This window comes from Carcharhinus amblyrhynchos, chromosome 9 (genome assembly GCF_965287045.1).
Source record: "Carcharhinus amblyrhynchos chromosome 9, sCarAmb.v2.hapA, whole genome shotgun sequence".
In the NCBI taxonomy this organism is placed as follows: Eukaryota; Metazoa; Chordata; class Chondrichthyes; order Carcharhiniformes; family Carcharhinidae; genus Carcharhinus; species Carcharhinus amblyrhynchos.
The window spans coordinates 71,027,423-71,045,897 of NC_137332.1; the positions used below are offsets into that span (position 1 = coordinate 71,027,423).

General features: G+C 41.2%; 1 protein-coding gene across 1 annotated transcript in view; it reads right to left on the reverse strand.

Annotated features, from left to right (window-relative positions):
* The window catches only part of LOC145347931 (ral guanine nucleotide dissociation stimulator-like 1), a 117,852-nt gene that overhangs the window by 19,168 nt on the left and 80,209 nt on the right, over positions 1-18,475 (reverse strand). Inside the window, exons 17-24 of the mRNA XM_080195920.1 lie at positions 17,724-17,917; positions 13,255-13,388; positions 10,510-10,725; positions 7,615-7,718; positions 6,589-6,673; positions 2,467-2,556; positions 987-1,073; positions 71-103 (exon numbers count right to left, since the gene is read on the reverse strand). Of these exons, the coding sequence (XP_080052046.1) occupies positions 71-103; positions 987-1,073; positions 2,467-2,556; positions 6,589-6,673; positions 7,615-7,718; positions 10,510-10,725; positions 13,255-13,388; positions 17,724-17,917 (943 nt within the window). The remainder of the gene's footprint in view (positions 1-70; positions 104-986; positions 1,074-2,466; positions 2,557-6,588; positions 6,674-7,614; positions 7,719-10,509; positions 10,726-13,254; positions 13,389-17,723; positions 17,918-18,475) is intronic.

Consider the following 18,475-nt stretch of genomic DNA (forward strand, 5'->3'; position numbering starts at 1 on the left):
GAGGCATGCTCCCCTTTCCCCCCCAAATACAACTGTCGAAGTTTTGCTCGCTACAATAATTTATACGAACCTTCCGTCTCTTCTCAAAGTTGATCAAACCATTCTATATGAGACAAACAAGAACAGCAAAAATTAATTTGACTTGTAGAAAGGTCAGATCACACTACAAGATTGTGAACTTGAAAGGATTCCTAGGAGCGAAATCCAAGTCCTGGAAACCTGTTCCAGATTAAAATGTAGCCAAAACTCAATGTGTACAACACAAATAAATGCATTGCACTGACTGAGCGTTATTTTGCAAAATTATATAGAATCCTCTGCTACAGTCAAATTTGTAAACACCAAGTTTATTATACAAGTAGGCAAGCTAGGGGAGATAGTGGCAAGCACTGCTGTCTCATAGCACCAGGGACCTGGGTTTAATTCCCGGCTTGGGTCACTGTGGGGGTCTGCATGTTCTCCCCCTCTCTGCATGGGTCTCCTCCAGGTGCTCTGGTTTTCTCCCAGAGTCTGAAAGACATGCTGGTTAGCTGCTTGGGTCATGTTAAATTCTCCCTCAGGGTAACCGAACAGGCAGAGTGTGGCGACTGGGGGATTTTCACAGTAACTTTATTGCCGTATTATGTAAGCCTACTGTGACATTAATAAGCTTAAAGTTAAGAATGCAATAGAAAAAATGTCCAATTAACAGAATCTTACCTAGGCAAATAAAAAGTGTGCAATTTAGATAACATTTTCAGGCTACAAAATAAATAGGTCTACACTCAACTGGCTGCTTTGTGAATAAGCTGCATGTAAATCACCAAGTGATTGATCCATAGTACAAAGCATCAAATCAAAGCCGTGCATGTACTGTCTTTAATGTGCTTCATTCATTAGTCTCATTAATTCTTTTATTGTCACTTTGATTCCTATCTCCAAGCAACTCGCACTACAACTGTAATCATAGCAAAGAAGAAATCTCAACATGTCGTAAAGAGACTTACATCAACATAATCTGGAAGAGCAGTGTCCAACATAGTTAGATCAGTTAAGAAAGTCCCCAGGTAGGGCACAGTTCCCTGCATCACACCCTATAAAAGAGGAGCAAAAAATTGTTTAATCCATTTTAAATGCATGTCACGTTTCCTAAACATACTATCCATCCAAAACCGATCCCTTTAGTATGCAACTAAATCAGTTTGCAACCCAAACACACAAGTCCATTTAATTACAGATTGTACCATGGGATAGAAAGCTAGAACTGGATCTCCCATGTTGATTTGATCAATATTAATCACTTGAAGGTTGGGAATTCTGCCACACATCAGGGCTTATAAATAGATTACCCATTCTTGCTAATGGTGAACACAAGTGATAAGTAATTATGTACAAAACAATAATAAATAAACAGCATTGGTCAAATACAACATTTGCCTCTAATAACCCCAAGTTACAAGCAGTTCACTTAATTACAAGTGCTGGCAAAATATTATATTATCCTCCATCACTTTATTTTCTTTTTCTCCTTTGTTACCAGAAATTCATGGCTGGAACTGGTCTTCATATGGTGACCTGGAGGATGACCATTGGTACCTTATTCTATCAAAAGGCACTACAGCTGAGATCATTTGAGTCCTTAAATAATGATCAGATATGCAGCTTTCCAGCAGGAGTTAATGGTCAGCTATCAGCAGTGCCAACTAGTTGTGTTATTTTATAGCGCAGAAGGAGATTCAAAAGGACACAAGTAACAACTAGAGTAGACTCTACAGCTCACACAATTCAATAAGTTAATAAGTGACCGTCTTTAATTCCACTTTTTGGCTCGATTCTTATCTCCCTTGATTTCCTTGATTCAAAATCTATTGATCTTCAACCGAGTGTCCACAGCTCTTCCGTGTATAGATTTCCTGCCAAATCCTCAATCTTGCATTTGATTGAGATTCCATCTCATTCTTCCAATCCAGTGCATTGACCTGCATGATCTTTCACAGGATTATACATCCATCCCCAGAACTAATCCATTCAGCCTAACGGATTTGAGCTGACACTAATTACCTATTTCTGTATGGAATTTAGTTCTTTCTTCCTTATCCTAAAATAGGTGACCAAATGTGAGCCCCAATTTCTACCCTTGTGAACATCAGTATACTCAGCAGTGATTGAGTCAGTATACTGCCTTTACCCTCTAGACCATGAGGAAGATTCTGTCCATACTAGCTTTGGATCATCTTAAATGTGGAACAATTTAGATCTTAAATGATACATTTGTTGTCAATACATGATTACATTTATAAAACATTAGCACAGTGCCAATAATTATAGCTTTTAAAGTGCAACCAGTCAAACAGCAACACTGGCGTCCTCATTGGAAACAGAAAAGAGAACTGATTAATAGCCTTATTTGAGCAAAGAATTACTTAAAGATGAATCACTATTTGAATTTTGAGAATTGTTAAGTCTTGGAATGACTAGATGACACACCATTTGTTTCTGCATCTGTAGCCGTTTCTGACCCCACTTTTGGTTTTCCTTCACACGGCTGTCAAGGTTTGCAAACTTTGAAGTTCCTTCCTGAAGATTTAGGAAGAAAATCAATTATTAACTCGTGGCCAATATGACACCAAGTGAGATCTTAACCCCAAAGCCTCATGTTTTTATAAGTTACATAGCAAATCTGAAGCCTTGTGCTAACATGTTGGGCAAATTCCAATTTCAACTTGCAATATTCTGAAGTGAAACCACAATTTATCCCATATTGAGAACCAAATGAACACAAAAGCTGATCATTAATGCCAGTCTCAGATTAGAACACAAAAGAGAACACTTTCTGGGTGATGCACTCGAGACTGGATCGTCTGTCGACAGCAGAATTAATGTAGTTTACGGCATGATGTAATTGAGGGCATTTGAATCTCAAATTCTGTTTGTGATTTTGTTAGAAAGGTCTGTTTCTGATTGCCCTTGAGGTGGTGGCAAGCCATTCTCTTGACAGCTGCTAGGCCATTTCGGAGGCAGTTGAGTTAACTGTATTGCTGTGGATCTGGAGTCACGTGTAGGGCAGACAAGATGAGGATAACCAATTTTCTACCCTCGATGACATTTGTGAATAAGATGGGTTTTTACAACAATCTGATAAATTCAAATCAATAGGCATGAAACTAAATCCCTAGTTTCTGTGGTCGGATTTGAACTCATTTATTATAATGCAGCAGGTGCCACAGGCAGAGAGTTGGAGAGAAAGGAAAACCACACCTTCTTTTACAGTTCTAGTTGTCATAAAGCAGGCAAGTTTAAAAGGTCCAGCCACATTGGGAAAGACATGGAGAAGGTAAGTTTGTAAGACAAATGGGTAGAATTGGGGAGCAGCAGGATGGGGGTTGGGTTGTCAATGGTGGGGCTCAGAGTGAATATTGTACTTTATAGTTATCCAGAAGTTAGAAGTGGTTTTAATTCTGACTTCTTCTGGGAAACGATTATAAGACAGTTGGAACCAAAGTTTGCTATTTATATTGTACTTTTGGATGGCTCCCATTGCAGGGTAATTGCGGTTTGAAATTTTTACCTAGGGTTTCTGGGTGGGGCTGGGGGGTGGGGGAATTCCCCAGCAGACAGTTATGAATCTGTGGCATTCCCTGCCCAGTGAAGCAGTTGGGGCTACCTTGTTGAATGTTTGTCTTTAAGGCAAGCATAGATAGATAGATTTTTGAACAGTAAAGGAATTAAGGATTATGGGGAGGTGGAGCTGAGCCCATAAAAACATGAACCATGATTTTATTGAATGGCAGCTCAGGCTCAAAGGGCCAAATGACCTACTGCTGCTCCTTTTCTAATGTGCTTATGGATCAGGGTGCCTGACAGATTAGTCCTAACAAAAATATTACACAGTCCTCTTCGAATTCAGAAGACAAATGCTTTGACTACCTCCAAAATTGATTAGGAATTGAACAACAACCCATGCTTGATTATTTTCTGCTCTGTACACAATGAAGCATGTGGGATAATTTGGCACCTCGATATTTATAATGTAATTAAGCAGATAAAAATTAATGGACTATGAGCACAACTGTTAGGAGAGTTCACTGAAATTTTGATTGAAAATAAAGCTTTTCAGAACATTCCTCAAGTTAGCGAGAAAGAGGGAGTAACACGTCAAGGATGAGGTACAAAGTTGGACTTAAGGCTCGTCAAAAGTGGGGTGTTGGAAGTATCCCATCAAATGTAAAGATTAAAAATTGCAAGGACACTGGAACTAAGTTGATGTGGGACACAAGATGCTGCAAAGAAACAAGTGGTCTTGGTGATGGAGTTCATGTAGGATATAGGTCTAGATAAAACAGAAAGCCAAAGTTTTTCCGCTGTCCAGTTCAGTCTGAGCAAAGGAGGGAGCTTACGGCAGGAGCGAGAAACAATGGCTTCCTGATACCCAAGTGATGATAAATATGCCAGGATGTGCTATTGTATGTACAGGCGATGTTGGAGTGCCTTAATATTTTTTAAAACAGCACGAGACAAACTGAACACTTGCTGCAACCCACAAATTATGAATTTTGGGAATGTACCTTATTCTTGACTAATATATTGACCATTCAGCCCAATTATTCAACTGAAAATATGCTGGAAAATTCCACTACAGGGAGAAGCAAAATCAAATTTAGGCCTCCTGCATGTCATTTACTAGGCCAATCAGCTTAATCAAGTAAAAAAACAACTTTGGAAGCACTTCAAGATAAAATCTGTATCTAATTTGGGGGATACAGTCCCCCAGAGATGGACAAATGCTTTATGAGATCGCCATTTTCTTCAAAACACAAGTATCAGCATTGATTGTTACAATATTAGCATAGATTTACTGCGTCCCATCCTATTGGACACTAATTCAAATCAAAGACGACATGTTTGAAAGGGAGTGCCTGAAAGTGGGGAAATAAAAACGCTCCTCATGGAGCCAAGCACTAAAAACAGGCACGGTGGTGAAAAGGGTAGGAGAAGAATGCAGCTGCAATTCCTAGAAGTGCAATATGTGCTCGAGCTGAATCATGTTCTTTTAGAAAAGGCAAAAATCAATTCAGATGAACTGAATTATTGTCACACTGCCAAAACGTAGCAAGTCAATAGTCACATCAACTTTGTACAACCACAGCATGGCATTGCAAAATCATGTCAAACACATATTAAAACAGGCAATCCTGTCAAACCCCTCAATTTGACCGATTGCATTTTGGTCCTTCTCAGATAGCGAGAGTTAGGTGTTGCAAGCCATATCCAAAACATGGCGAGTGCGCATTCCTAGTTGGGCTTGTTTTTCTTCTGGTGTAGGACCCTGGTATATTTGGCCGTCTTCCAGAACTTTCAAAAAATATCCTGGCAAAATCATTAACAATCATCCAATATTCTTGATAAGCACATCAGAGAAAAGGAGTTGTTATTCAATTGGTCTTAGCCCTCAATGGGAGGCAGGCAAGGAAGGGATACCAAGAGGTTTAGGTCAAATATGTCCCTCAAAAAAACTAGACTAACAAATCCAGGGCCCCTGGCTGTCAAGAGGCTTAGGAGAAGAAAGAAAAGGAAGCTTATGAAAGATACCAAAGGCTCAGTGCTATGAAGAATCTAGGAGGAGTAAAAAAAAGTGTAGGGGTGACATGAAAAAGAAAGTAGGAAAGTAAAGAGAGGGCATCAAGATATTGGCAAGTAAATCAAAGAAACCCAAAGACTTTGTCAGAATACATTGAGAACCAATGCAGAACCAAATAAAGAGCAGGATTTACTAGGAACCAATCGGGTGGATATTCCAATGGTTCTAATAATAGTGACAGGGTTTAGGAACTCGCTGGTAGTGACAAGAGATCCTCTAACTACTTGGATGTACACCTATCAAAATCAAAATTACGGATCAAGATCTGGAAAGTGGGATTAGACTGACGGCTGCTAATCAGCCAGTATGGTCACAATCAGACGAGTGGCCCCTTCATCACTGTAAATTTCTATGTATAAAATTTTGGTAATTCAGTATTCCTGGAGTATGTGGCTCTCTTAAAACAAAAAAAAGCACAATGTTTCCAGATGCTGTGATTGGGGTCTGTTTTGGTACAAACTATATGAAATTAGATCATTGCAGTCTGAAATATTCAGCAAATAAAGCAATCGGATTACAAATATGCCCCAGTTCTCATGCAACAACTAATCCTTATTATAGAGGACAAACAAGAAAAACAGGTGATAATTTAACAAATAAATACTTAGGGGAACCAATCGAATCTGTAACTCTTCCACTTTGGGTTTTAATTACATGCCCTCAGTGCACAAAACAAAAAATCATTGGCACAAGTCTCACTTTATCCTTCAAGTTCAAATTTCTAAGATATACTTAGGTTGTATTCTTGGCAGCATACCCACATTAAATGTTTATTAAAAAAGTTAGCATCCGACAGGCTTTGAATGCTTAAGCCAAACCAGACCACCAGTACACTTACTGCTTCGTTGGTTGACAACATTCACATGTAGTCAGCCGCCAGTTTAACTCATTATAGATACTATTTATTATTTATTTTAAAACATTGAACAGCTCACTAAAATAGATCCATTGAGCCACATGCAACATCTTACCTTCATTAGCAGGTCTCTACTTGTCAGAGAGTTATTTTCATTGGAGAATATATCCGAAAGCTCGTGAAACATTGAAGTACTGTGCCTAGCCAAGAGAATGAGACAAATTACTCATGAGGGAATAGGAGATTAACTAATGGCTGCCAAGGACTCCGACATCTACAAACAGGTAACGAAGACAATGGAGGATGATGAGCATTTTGGGAGTTTTACAGAATTTAATGTTAACGAATCGGATTAGCTATCCTTTGGCAAATATTATTGGCAGCAAGAGAAACTGTCAAGAAACCCAAAAATGCAAACAGGATTAAATTGTCTGCAGCACAGAGATAAAAATTACAGGTGTATGCTCTCAGAGATTTATTGCACTTCCTCAGGAGATAAAAGACTGTCTTTTCTATACTTCCAGCACCCTTTATGAAATCAAAAAAGAGAAAAATGCTGGAAAATCTCAGCAGGTCTGACAGCTTCTGTAAGGGGAGAAAAGAGCTGACGTTTTGAGTCCAGATGACCCTTTGAATGTTCAGCTCTTTTCAGATTCCAGCATCCACAGGAATTTGCTTTTATCCACCGTCTTATATGGCTGGCACAGCATCATTCTAGGCGAATTGTGGCAGGTTATATCTAAGAGCAGATCAGTTTGGGAGCACAATAATTTAAAGTTCAAGCTGAACAGCGTTATTAAGAATCGGAATTCCTACAGTGCAGAAGGAGGCCATTCAGCCCATCCAACCTGCACCAATAACAATCTAATCTAGGTCCTAACTCCATGGATTTATCCTGCTAGTCCCACCAAGGGGAAAAACCATGCAGCCACAGAATGTGCAAACTCCACAGTCACTCAAGGCCTAAATTGAACCCAGGTCCCTGGCGCTAGCCAAAGGAAGAACAATTCTGACAATTAGCCAATTGTTAGGAGTGCACAGCAAGTACCTCTGGTAGTCTAATTGACACACGTAGAACTTGCTATCCAGTACTGTATGTTTAACAGAAATATTTCACAGCGACAGTGGAAAAGGAGCTTACTTTGATACGAATGCCCAAGTCTTCTTCAACTTGAATATTTGAGTTGACTGCATTGCAGACACAATCGCATACAGAGATGAAAAATTCTTCAAGATCCTACATTCCTGTTGGAAAACAAAGGAGTTCTGTGTAAGTAACAGCAGCTCCCATTTGCTGATAAGACAGAATCTGAGATATTAACAGAAGTTCAGCTGTGAAAATAACAGCAGCAAAAACAGATTACGGAAAAACATTGTCACACTTCACGCTCGTTACTCCCTTATTTTTCCTCCAGTACAATCTCTTCAGCTGTGGTCAGATGGTGTGTTTCAGAGGAGAGGGGAAGGGAAGAGAAGAGAAGAGAAGAGGAGAGGGGAAGGGAAGAGAAGAGAAGAGGAGAGGGGAAGGGAAGAGAAGAGAAGAGGAGAGGGGAAGGGAAGAGAAGAGAAGAGGAGAGGGGAAGGGAAGAGAAGAGAAGAGGAGAGGGGAAGGGAAGAGAAGAGAAGAGGAGAGGGGAAGGGAAGAGAAGAGAAGAGGAGAGGGGAAGGGAAGAGAAGAGAAGAGGAGAGGGGAAGGGAAGAGAAGGGAAGAGGAGAGGGGAAGGGAAGAGAAGGGAAGAGGAGAGGGGAAGGGAAGGGAAGAGGAGAGGGGAAGGGAAGGGAAGAGGAGAGGGGAAGGGAAGGGAAGGGAAGAGGAGAGGGGAAGGGAAGGGAAGAGGAGAGGGGAAGGGAAGGGAAGAGGAGAGGGGAAGGGAAGGGAAGAGGAGAGGGGAAGGGAAGGGAAGAGGAGAGGGGAAGGGAAGGGAAGAGGAGAGGGGAAGGGAAGGGAAGGGAAGAGGAGAGGGGAAGGGAAGGGAAGAGGAGAGGGGAAGGGAAGGGAAGAGAAGAGGAGAGGGGAAGGGAAGGGAAGGGAAGAGGAGAGGGGAAGGGAAGGGAAGAGGAGAGGGGAAGGGAAGGGAAGAGGAGAGGGGAAGGGAAGGGAAGGGAAGAGGAGAGGGGAAGGGAAGAGGAGAGGGGAAGGGAAGAGGAGAGGGGAAGGGAAGAGGAGAGGGGAAGGGAAGAGGAGAGGGGAAGGGAAGAGGAGAGGGGAAGGGAAGAGGAGAGGGGAAGGGAAGACAAGGGAAGCCTCTGCCCACTCTATTAAGCTGATTTGGTAACAAAATATTGTAACTTCTAACAAAGTGCAAAAAGGGTAGTACAGGCAGCACAAGATAAAGAAAAGCATATAAATCACAAAATTGAGTACATTTCTATTGGCTACATTTTGACTACAATAAAACTGTTGATATCCAAGTTAGCTGATCTCAACTAGGATAGCAGCAGCAGTGCCCACCATACACTTGGCTCTACAGAAGGAAGCAGGAGAAATTAAATCAGTCATAATTCCCACTGCCGAGGGCAGGAAACAGGATCTGGGACTGTTGCCACGTTCCAAAACCACCCTGGTTGAGAGGCTGGGTGAGGGTGTATTTGTAAAAATGTCACTGATGTGTGATTTTTATGGAAGCGCTCACTTGAAAAAGGCGTGGAGACAGGGATCACAGGCAGGCTCTTAAACCTAGAGGGGCATCAGCCTTCCAGCTCGAGGGGAACAGCCAGCTGCTGCCAAGGATAAGTAATAGAAGATGTTTCAAAATGAAACAAAAAATCTGATTTCATTCTAGATAAAGCAAAGGCCACCAACAGGATGGGACTGCCTCTACAGGGTGGCCTTTGGTTGTGCTGGTACCCAGTTAGGCAGGGAGGACCTGTCTGCCTACCTGGAGTATACATGCGAGACTGCCACTGGGTGTCTGCCAGGCTGCAGCCAATTGAACTGTACCTGTCATGTTGTGAAATTGGAGACCAAGTGGAAAATCTCATTTAACCTCCTGTCAATGATCTTAAAGAGCGCAACCAAGGTGGGCACCCTTGCTGAGCCTCAAACCCACCTTCCCCAAAATGAGCAGGAAAACAGAATACCAAACTGGCACTGATAATTTTAGACCCAGTCTGCCTCTATTGCTGACCTAAAAGAGGACCTGCTCCCAATCTCTTTTAATCCCCCCATCCCCTGCCTCTGCGTGTGATGAACAGCCAATTTGGAAGATGCTGGAGGGAAGTCACTTGGGCATGGGGTCATTCACCAGCAAGAATTGATGGAAAGGAAGAATAAACTATAAACATTAATTACAGCCAGAAGGGGAAGGGATGCAAAGTACAAACTGTAATACTCAACTTCATTGCGGAAATGCAATTAATAACCTGAAATCAGTTTGCATTGTTCCTTCACGTGACTTGTTAATATTCAAATACAAGCATTAGCAGAGGCATGACCTGTCAGCTACATAAATCCAACCTCTTCCTCTTTAGACATCCTGCAGCTTTATTAACTACTTGATTTCGTTGAGGAAAAATAAAGCCTAGGTTGAAAACTGGGCAGAGGTCTTGACCCAGAGCTCAACCTAACAGTGGCTTTAGATCTTTAAAAACGCAGGGCAGTCACATGGCCGCCATACATTTCATACAATTAAATGATGCCAGATTGTGATATGACTACGGGATCTCTAATGCACAGGAGCTGGCAAACAGCTTCTGTAATAGGTACTGCAAATTAAGAAGGGGCTGCTTACTCAGCTTACTCTGTTATTTGCGGCTATACAAAGGATACAATGTTCAGCACATACTGGGTTTTTGTTTACAAAAGCAAATTAGACTGATTTCAGCTTCCAAACTCACTGTGGGAATTATGATTGCCATGATTCAACATTCTACAGAAGCAATCAACTTCTCTTCCTCAGAAGCTTACCTCACTGCTCCTCCCTCACCCACTATCCATGAGGTTCTCTGTACTTAACACCCAAATTGCTTGCATGCGGCCTTCCACATCCCTGTGGGATTTTGCCTTTTGCATAGAGATCAATAAACAATGTCATACCTGAGCAATGTGAATCCACTTGTCAATTATTTTAGCCCTCTGCTGTGGTTTCAACTGGAGATCCTTTAATATGGTACTAATGACACACTGAGTGACGAGATTGAATTGGGTGATAGTAGCCCGGACTGTAGGTGCTAGATGTTTGTTTTCCTTCTTGTCCCGTTGGGACCAGATGCATCCCAGGCAATGATGGGGGACCACCTTTTTGAACAGGTACTGATCAAAAATAAAAATGAATGCAAAAGATGTTTTCACTACCATAGACCTTTTGAACACTAAAGTGCAAATAAAACTTGCCCAGGTAAGAGTCAACCAGCTTCACTACTTTGTACATTTAAAACTAAAATAAAGGTTAGACAGCGACAGTGTATAATTCTCACAGGTATGGGAGTGCATTAGTGGAGTGAAACATGCAGTATCTGTTCAGCTGCCTGCTAACATTGGATGGTGTATATATAATGAGTGGCTAATCCAATACCACACAATTTGCACAACCACCTGAGACAAATTTCTACCCCATAAGTGAGTGACAGATTACTTTTGACCAGATCATCTACTTTACAAGAGCCTCTCATACACCAATTAAAATATTTGATAACATCTAACAAGATCTTCAAATTAAAAGGTGAGAGTGAATCACAACAGCTACAACTATATTACTCAATCATATGGAGATGGGATTCAAGACATAGCCAGAAACAAGGGGCAATATTAGGAAGGTTGACCAAAACCTTAGCTAAAGATGTATGTTTTAAGAAAGGCCATAGCAGCAAGAGGCAGAAAAGATTTGGGGAGGAAATGCAAGCATGGAATATAGGCAGAAAATACTAGAGTTGGAGAAGTGGTGAATTTGTGCTGATAGGATACAGTGTCAAGAGTTTTGGAGGATCTCCTGAAGAGTTTTGGATATGGAAATGAAAGGCATGAACAATGGCTTCAGTGGAAGATTGATTGTTCTATGATCAAAAGCAGGCAGTATTAGAATTGAACTGAATTCTTTGTGCGATGGGGTTAAAAGTGACACTTGTACATGCTGTAGACAGTTTGTTTTTAATCAGAGATGGTGACTGGGAAGGCATGCAGTTTCTAGTGCCAGCTGAAGATGGACTATGCCTTCATTCTCCTCCATGATCAATGCTGGGAAATTTATGGCTTGTTCATGCACAACTGAATGAACTGCCAGTCTAACAATGCAAATGACAAGGCAAAAGGTCAAGAAAAATGGCAGAGAGGTACAGTTAGGCATCAAAGTACTGGTAGAAGCTAACTCCCATGTCTGCAGATCATATTGCCAAAGAGGCAGCATGTAGTTGAAGTAGGGTGGGTGGGTTCAGGGTGCTAAAGCAGCATGTACTTTATTACCTGGATCCAGTGATGTTTGGAGAGGAGAATAGCTGATCTGGACTAAAGGAAGTCAATAGATACAATGTTTTACTGTTAAACAGCTGCCCTCTCCCAATATTCTAAAAAAAGTAAGATGTCCTGCATAGACTAGGCATTTCAATTAAACAGATTTCTAAAACATTTTGAGACAACCATAGGTTGCAATTTTAACTTAACTTGTCCAGGTAGGATTGGGCAAAAGACTAATTTTACAGCCTATTTGTACCCTCCAATAGCATATGTTAAATTGTTCTCATCATAAACGATAACATTGAATACAGCAGTTGAGATTTGTACATGACATACTTGGAATACTGTGTACAGTTCTGGTCACCCTATTATTATAGAAAGGATATTATTAAACTAGGGGAAAAAAAGTGTAAAAAAGATTGACTAGGGTAGTACTGGGACATTATGGTTTGAATTACAATGAGAGGCTGGGACTTTGTTTATCAGGAGCATAGGAGGCTTAGGGGGATCTTAGCGGTCTATAAAATAGAAGGGCACAGATCAGGTAGATAGTCAACATCTTTTCCCAAAGTTGGGAAGTCTAAAACTAGAGGGCATAGGTTCAAGGTGAGAAAGGAGAGATACAAATGGGTTTAGAGGGGCAATTTCCCTCCCCCCACCCTCCACAGTGTGGTGGGCATCTGGAATGAGCTGCCAGAGGTAGAAGAAGAGGCAGGTACAATTATCTTGTTAAAAGCATTTAGACAGTCACATGGGTAAGACTGGTAGACTGGGATATGGGCCAAATATGGGCAATTGGAACTAGCTTAATGCTTAAAAGCTGAGTGGCATGGACAAATTGGGCCAAAGGGCCTGTTTCCATGCTGCAACTCTCTAGGATACTCAAGTGGACTGGTTGCACTTTGACTGCTATACACCATGAAAAGTGTGCCAAGCTTTCTCCATGCAAACCAGACTTGCATCAGTCTTTATCTGAAAACTAAAAAAGGAAAATGCACTAGCCTGCTCATATTTGTTACCATTTTTATGCCAGCTGTGAACATTGTAGCTTTAATCCTGCAATACTATTATTACACAATGCATAGAAGTCTAACAGTAGATGTTAATAATAAAGGGGTTTTCAGTCACCCCCAAGGCTACTTGTTTCTCATGACTTTCACCTTCAGAGAAACAAAGTTGAAGTTTTCATTGAAAGATATTCCAATCTTGTTACTGAGGTCACATGTCAAACATGTTCTGGTGTCTTAGACACTGCATTGTGTGTGAACTCAGTTATAGTGACTGCTAATGACGTGAAGAGAGATTGGATCACTGACTGCCGTCCAAAACATCACACGCAGAGTAATGGGCAACTGATCCCGACAGAACGGCCCCAAGTTCACGTTTACTCACAGCATCCATGTACGTCAGCTGCTCTGCAACAACGTCTGACGGGAAGGAGAGGATGTCCTGTTTCTCGTCAACTCCCTCTATCTCTACATCCCCTTCCTCTCCCAGTTGGAAAGTGATGTTTCCATAGTTACTATCTGTACAATTGAAAGGAGACATTTATTTTGTGCCCAAAGTTCATGGCACTCAACTAAAATTTCTAAAAACAATACACTTCTCAAATATGCACAATTAGAAATCTAGCACTGGTCTAAAATGTTCTTACAGCTGTATTTTTTAAATCTAGATTCAGTGAAATTAATCTTCAACAATGTTACAGTCAAAGTCTCTTAATGGAGAGCACTTGAGTAGCAAGAAAATATTTATTGATGTGTTCCCATTAAGCAGTCCTGATAGATGGGAAGCTAATCTGTGTCTGAATAAATCTTCCACTACACTTAGTATGTTCTTATTTCATAACTTTGTCATAGAGCAAGTCACAGAATGTAACAAAGATACCATTGATAGCAACAGCTAGAAGAAATTGCCAATAGGTCACAATAAATGCTGCCAGGCAAAAATCAGATCATAGTGCATCTTCCTCTTAAGGTTGCATGATGTATTCTGTAATCATAACCTCTTAAGGTTGCTTGTGTATTCTGTAATCATAACACCTCAAATTGGTAGTGCAAGGGGTGGCGGGGGGGGGGGGGGGGGGGCGGGGGGGGGGCAGGAAAAGATTGGGGTTAGAGAAGGAGAGGGAAACATTTCAGAGTCCTTTCCAGAAACACACAGTTCTGGAAAAGCCTTTCCGATACTTTGACAGATACAGGCTTTACAAAAGGTCAAGACTGAAATGGCAAATAAGTATCTGGCACCACAACAAAAAAAAAAGTCCCTCTTCCAGTCAATGTCAGCACAACACTCAACTCTGATTCATTTTTAAACAAGCTTAGCTTAATTATAAATTCAGAATTCAGAAACAAATTTCCAAAAAAAATGCGAAAGGAAACCCAAATGAACTTCAAAACCACTGGGCATAACTCTGCATGAATCTGTGGTCAGTGGATATTCTGAATTAGTTTACTTAAGAATGCCAGTAAAGTGAAAAGCTTTACACAATACACATAAATAAACTAATTCACAACATTCGGAAATGATTCTTCCAACCTGGCAGAATACTCAATTGGAGTATATGTGAGTAAAATGGTGTTGCTGTAACAACATGTATTGCATGTTGGTGATTACAATTTGTCAATAGCGTGTTTTTTAAGATCTGGTAATCTTTAAAATATCATTGTACCAATTTCATTAACTCCATTACAATCCAGTGTATAACTAAACCATTTTATCTTTCAGAGAGACTCAAAACTTTTATCTTTTGAGTTACCATTGAGCTGTAGAGTAGTTTAACTGGCAGTTATCAAAGTATGTTTATGAAGATGTTTCAAAGTGAAACACAGGTCAACCATTTGGCCAAAGGTGACAGTGCTGGTTCCAACTCTCAAAATGGATCCATTAGCTGCAATCTCATTTCTCAGCACTTCTCCGCCCAGCAAATTGTAATAATCCATGCACCAATGGTTTTCTAACTCCTTCAGTGTTTAAACGTTGCACAAAAAGCTGACTGGAGTATTTCCAACATAACAAATAAAACTGATTCTTTTGAATGGAGGTTCGAAGTGAAAGTGGCTCTGGAGCCGATGTTAAAAAGACAAATGCTAGAATGCTCAGCAGGACTGGCAGTGTGTGGAGAGACTGCTTCAGATCAATGACTTATCGTCGGAATTAAGATTTTTAAGGGAGGAACAAAAGGAAAGGGTGGAGAGGAGAAATAAACAAGGGATTTTGATGCAATAGCTAGAGTGATAATGTATACAGTAAAAAAAAACAATAGCTGTGTCCAAGTGAAGGATGAATGATATAGCAGCCATCCAATTGCAACATAATCAAAAACAATTCAGCAAAAAAGAGGCAAGGCTATTATCCAAGTTGTGTGTTGAGTGTTGTATTGTGTGGAGATGAAAGATCAGGTGTTGTTCCTTAACCTGTATCAATCTTCATTGGAACATCACAGCATGCTATGGACAGAAAGGTGGGAGCAAGGTGGTGAATTGAAACGACAATTGACAGGATACTTATGGTCATGTTTCTGCAAAGTCATCACCCAGTTTAGCCCTCTCTACTGAGCAGCAAACAGTATTAGTAGAACACTGATTAATAGGGTCACCTTGCCCATTCCTTCCACCGGATCATTTTTTTTTGCCAGCTCCAGCTTGATACCACCACCAAGTACATCTTGCCTTGTTCTTCTCTTTCAGAGTAAAAGTAATATCGCTGTTTCACCTGGTAAGAATGGCTGGGGTCTTGGATGTAGAGAAAGGAAAAGGTCAAACTACAGGTGCAGCATCTCCTGTGAATACACAAAGATGCTGGACATGTGTTAGTGGTGACTGGAATACTGAAAGGGGAAGATGTACTTGGTGGTAGTATCAAGCTGGAGCTGGCAAATAAAAATGAGAATGATCCGGAGAAGGGCAAGGGCAAGGTGACCCTATTAATTAGTGCTCTGGAAGGAGGGAAAGGGGTGAGAACAAAAAAAACGTGTGTGAAGTAGACTGGGCACAGTGAAGTGGTCGATCAACCACTCTGGATGGCAATCCTGATTTATATCAGAAGCGCAGATGTGGAAGGTTGCATCAGCAGAACAGGTGTAACAGAGTCAAAGAAACTGGGAGAATGGAATGAGTCCTTACAGGAAATTGGAAAATTTTCAGACCAGTTACCAGCAGTGTACCATAGGGATCAGTACTGGGTCCTCTGCTATTTGCAATCTTTATTGATGACTTGGAGGAGTGGGCTGAAGGGTGGGTCAGTAAATTTGCTGATGACACCAAGATCGGTGGAGTAGTGGATGAGGTGGAGGGCTGTTATAGGCTGCAAAGAGACATTGATAGAATGGCAGATGGAGTTTAACCCTGATAAGTGCAAGCTGATTCATTTTGGTAGGACAAATTTAAATGCGGATTACAGGGTCAAGGCAGGATTCTGAGGAATGTGGAAGAACAGAGATCTTGGGGTTCATTTCCATAGATCTCTGAAGGTTGCCACTCAAGTGGATAGAGCTGTGAAGAACGCCTGTAGTGTGTTAGCATTGATTAACAGGGGTTAGAATTTAAGAGTTGCGGGGTTATGCTACAACTGTACAGGACCTTGGTGAGACTGCATTTGGAAAATTGTGTGTAGTTCTGGTCACCTCACTATGAGGATGTAGAAGCATTGGAGAGAGTGCAGAGGAGATTTACCAGGATGCTGTCTGGTTTGGAGGGTAGGTCTTATGAGGAAAGGTTGAGGGAGGTGGGGTTTTTCTCTTTAAAGCGGAGAAGGATGAGAGGTGACTTAAGAGATTTATAAGATGATGAGGGGGATAGATCGATAGAGTGGACATTCAGAGACTATTTTCTCGGGTGGATGTAGCTGTTATTAGGAGGCAAAACTGTAAAAGGTTCATGGTGGGAGATATAGGAGGGATGCCCAAGGTTGGTTCTTTACTCAGTGGTTGGGGTGTGAAATGGGACTGCCTGCTGTGATAGTGGAGTTGGACACTTCAGGAACTTTCAAGCAGTTATTGGATAGGCACATGGAGCACACCAGAATGATAGGGAGTGAGATAGCTTGATCTTAGTTTCAGACAAAGCTCGATACAACATCAAGGGCCGAAGGGCCTGTACCGTGCTGTACTGTTCTATGTTCTATGTAGAAAGCAGTGCAAAAAATGTAGTCAAGGTAGTTGTGGCAAATATTAATTGACAGGCTGAATCCAGAAACTGAGAAAAATCAAGGGAGGAAGAATCAGAGGTGGACCTAGTGAAGGTGAGGGAAGGGTGGAATTCAAAAACAAGGTCAATTAAATTTCCCAGATCGTGGCTAGAGCAGTCATCAACATACAGGAAAAATGAGATAAGGGAGGGCCCCACGTAGGACTGGAAAAATGAATGTTCCACTTGGTCCTGCAAAATAAAAATGCAGTCATAACTAGGACTCACACAGTTCATTATTTGGAGAAAGTGAATGGAGTTGAAGGAGAAGTTGTTCAAAATTTGGACAGGCTCATTCAGGTATGGTAAGGTAGTGGATGGGTCTCCATTTGAGGAAGGAGCAGAGAGCTCTGATATTGTTCTGGTTTTGGGACAGTGGGAAGGAAGGAAGGAAGGAAGGAAAAAGGGGTTGTAGAGGGATTGGAGGTCTATAATTCTGATGTAAGCTTTGAAAGATGAAATTAAAATAAGCTTCACAGTAGTATTTGCAATCACGATAAAATATTTGCAACCATCACCCACCCACCCCAGTAGAATTTCCTGGCCTTGCTGAAGCCAATGGACTTTTGAACAGTTCATCCTATTTTCTGGCTCCCAAGACAGGAAAATTCCATTCTACCTCTGTTGTTTTGACAAGCAGTTTTTATCTTTGCAATGCAAAAATTAATATCTTACTGTCAAGCTCCTGTTCTCCTGATTCTTCCTTCTGAAACTGAAGGAGGAGATTCTGTGCCCGTTGCTCATGCTCAGATCCTGGCATCGTCTGCCTCAAGTAGGCAATAACCTTCCGGAGGCATGTGTAATTTGGAACTTGGCGGAAGTCTTCTGAGCACTGGTCTAGCCAGGCTCGTAGAATTGAGACTGTAGTACTGGAAATAATTATACAAGTGAGGAATTAGTAACTGCCAACAAGCGAAAATTAAGTTAGTAATCTGCAACTTTAAACTTTGTAGATCAAGACTGCTTTTGAATGTATTCTTCCGATATGGGTCACACCAGCATTTCTTTGTACCTCCCTAGTTAGCTGACAGCAAGTGGTGATGAGCCACCTTCTTGAACTGCTGCTGTGAGCTTGCTGATGGTACTCCCATGGTGTCATCAGGCTGCAAGCTGCTGAATTTTAACCTAGTGGCACTCCAGGATTGAAGATACATCAGGATGTGACATGTCTTTGAACAGAACTTTGAGGGTGGTGGTGTTCCCAAGGTATTTCTTCTTTGGGGAATTTCACTGATTCAACCTCCTGAGGCTCATCAAACAAAGCCAGACAAACCAAAGGAGACAATTTTTCCAAGAGCTTCTTAAAAAGAGAAAGATGGATATGTTTAAGGGGAAGGATTCATCCAGTTGAGATACACAACAGACCATACTTAGTGGAACATGGAGCTCCAGAAGTATTTTAGAGATTCACAAGGATGAGAGAGAAA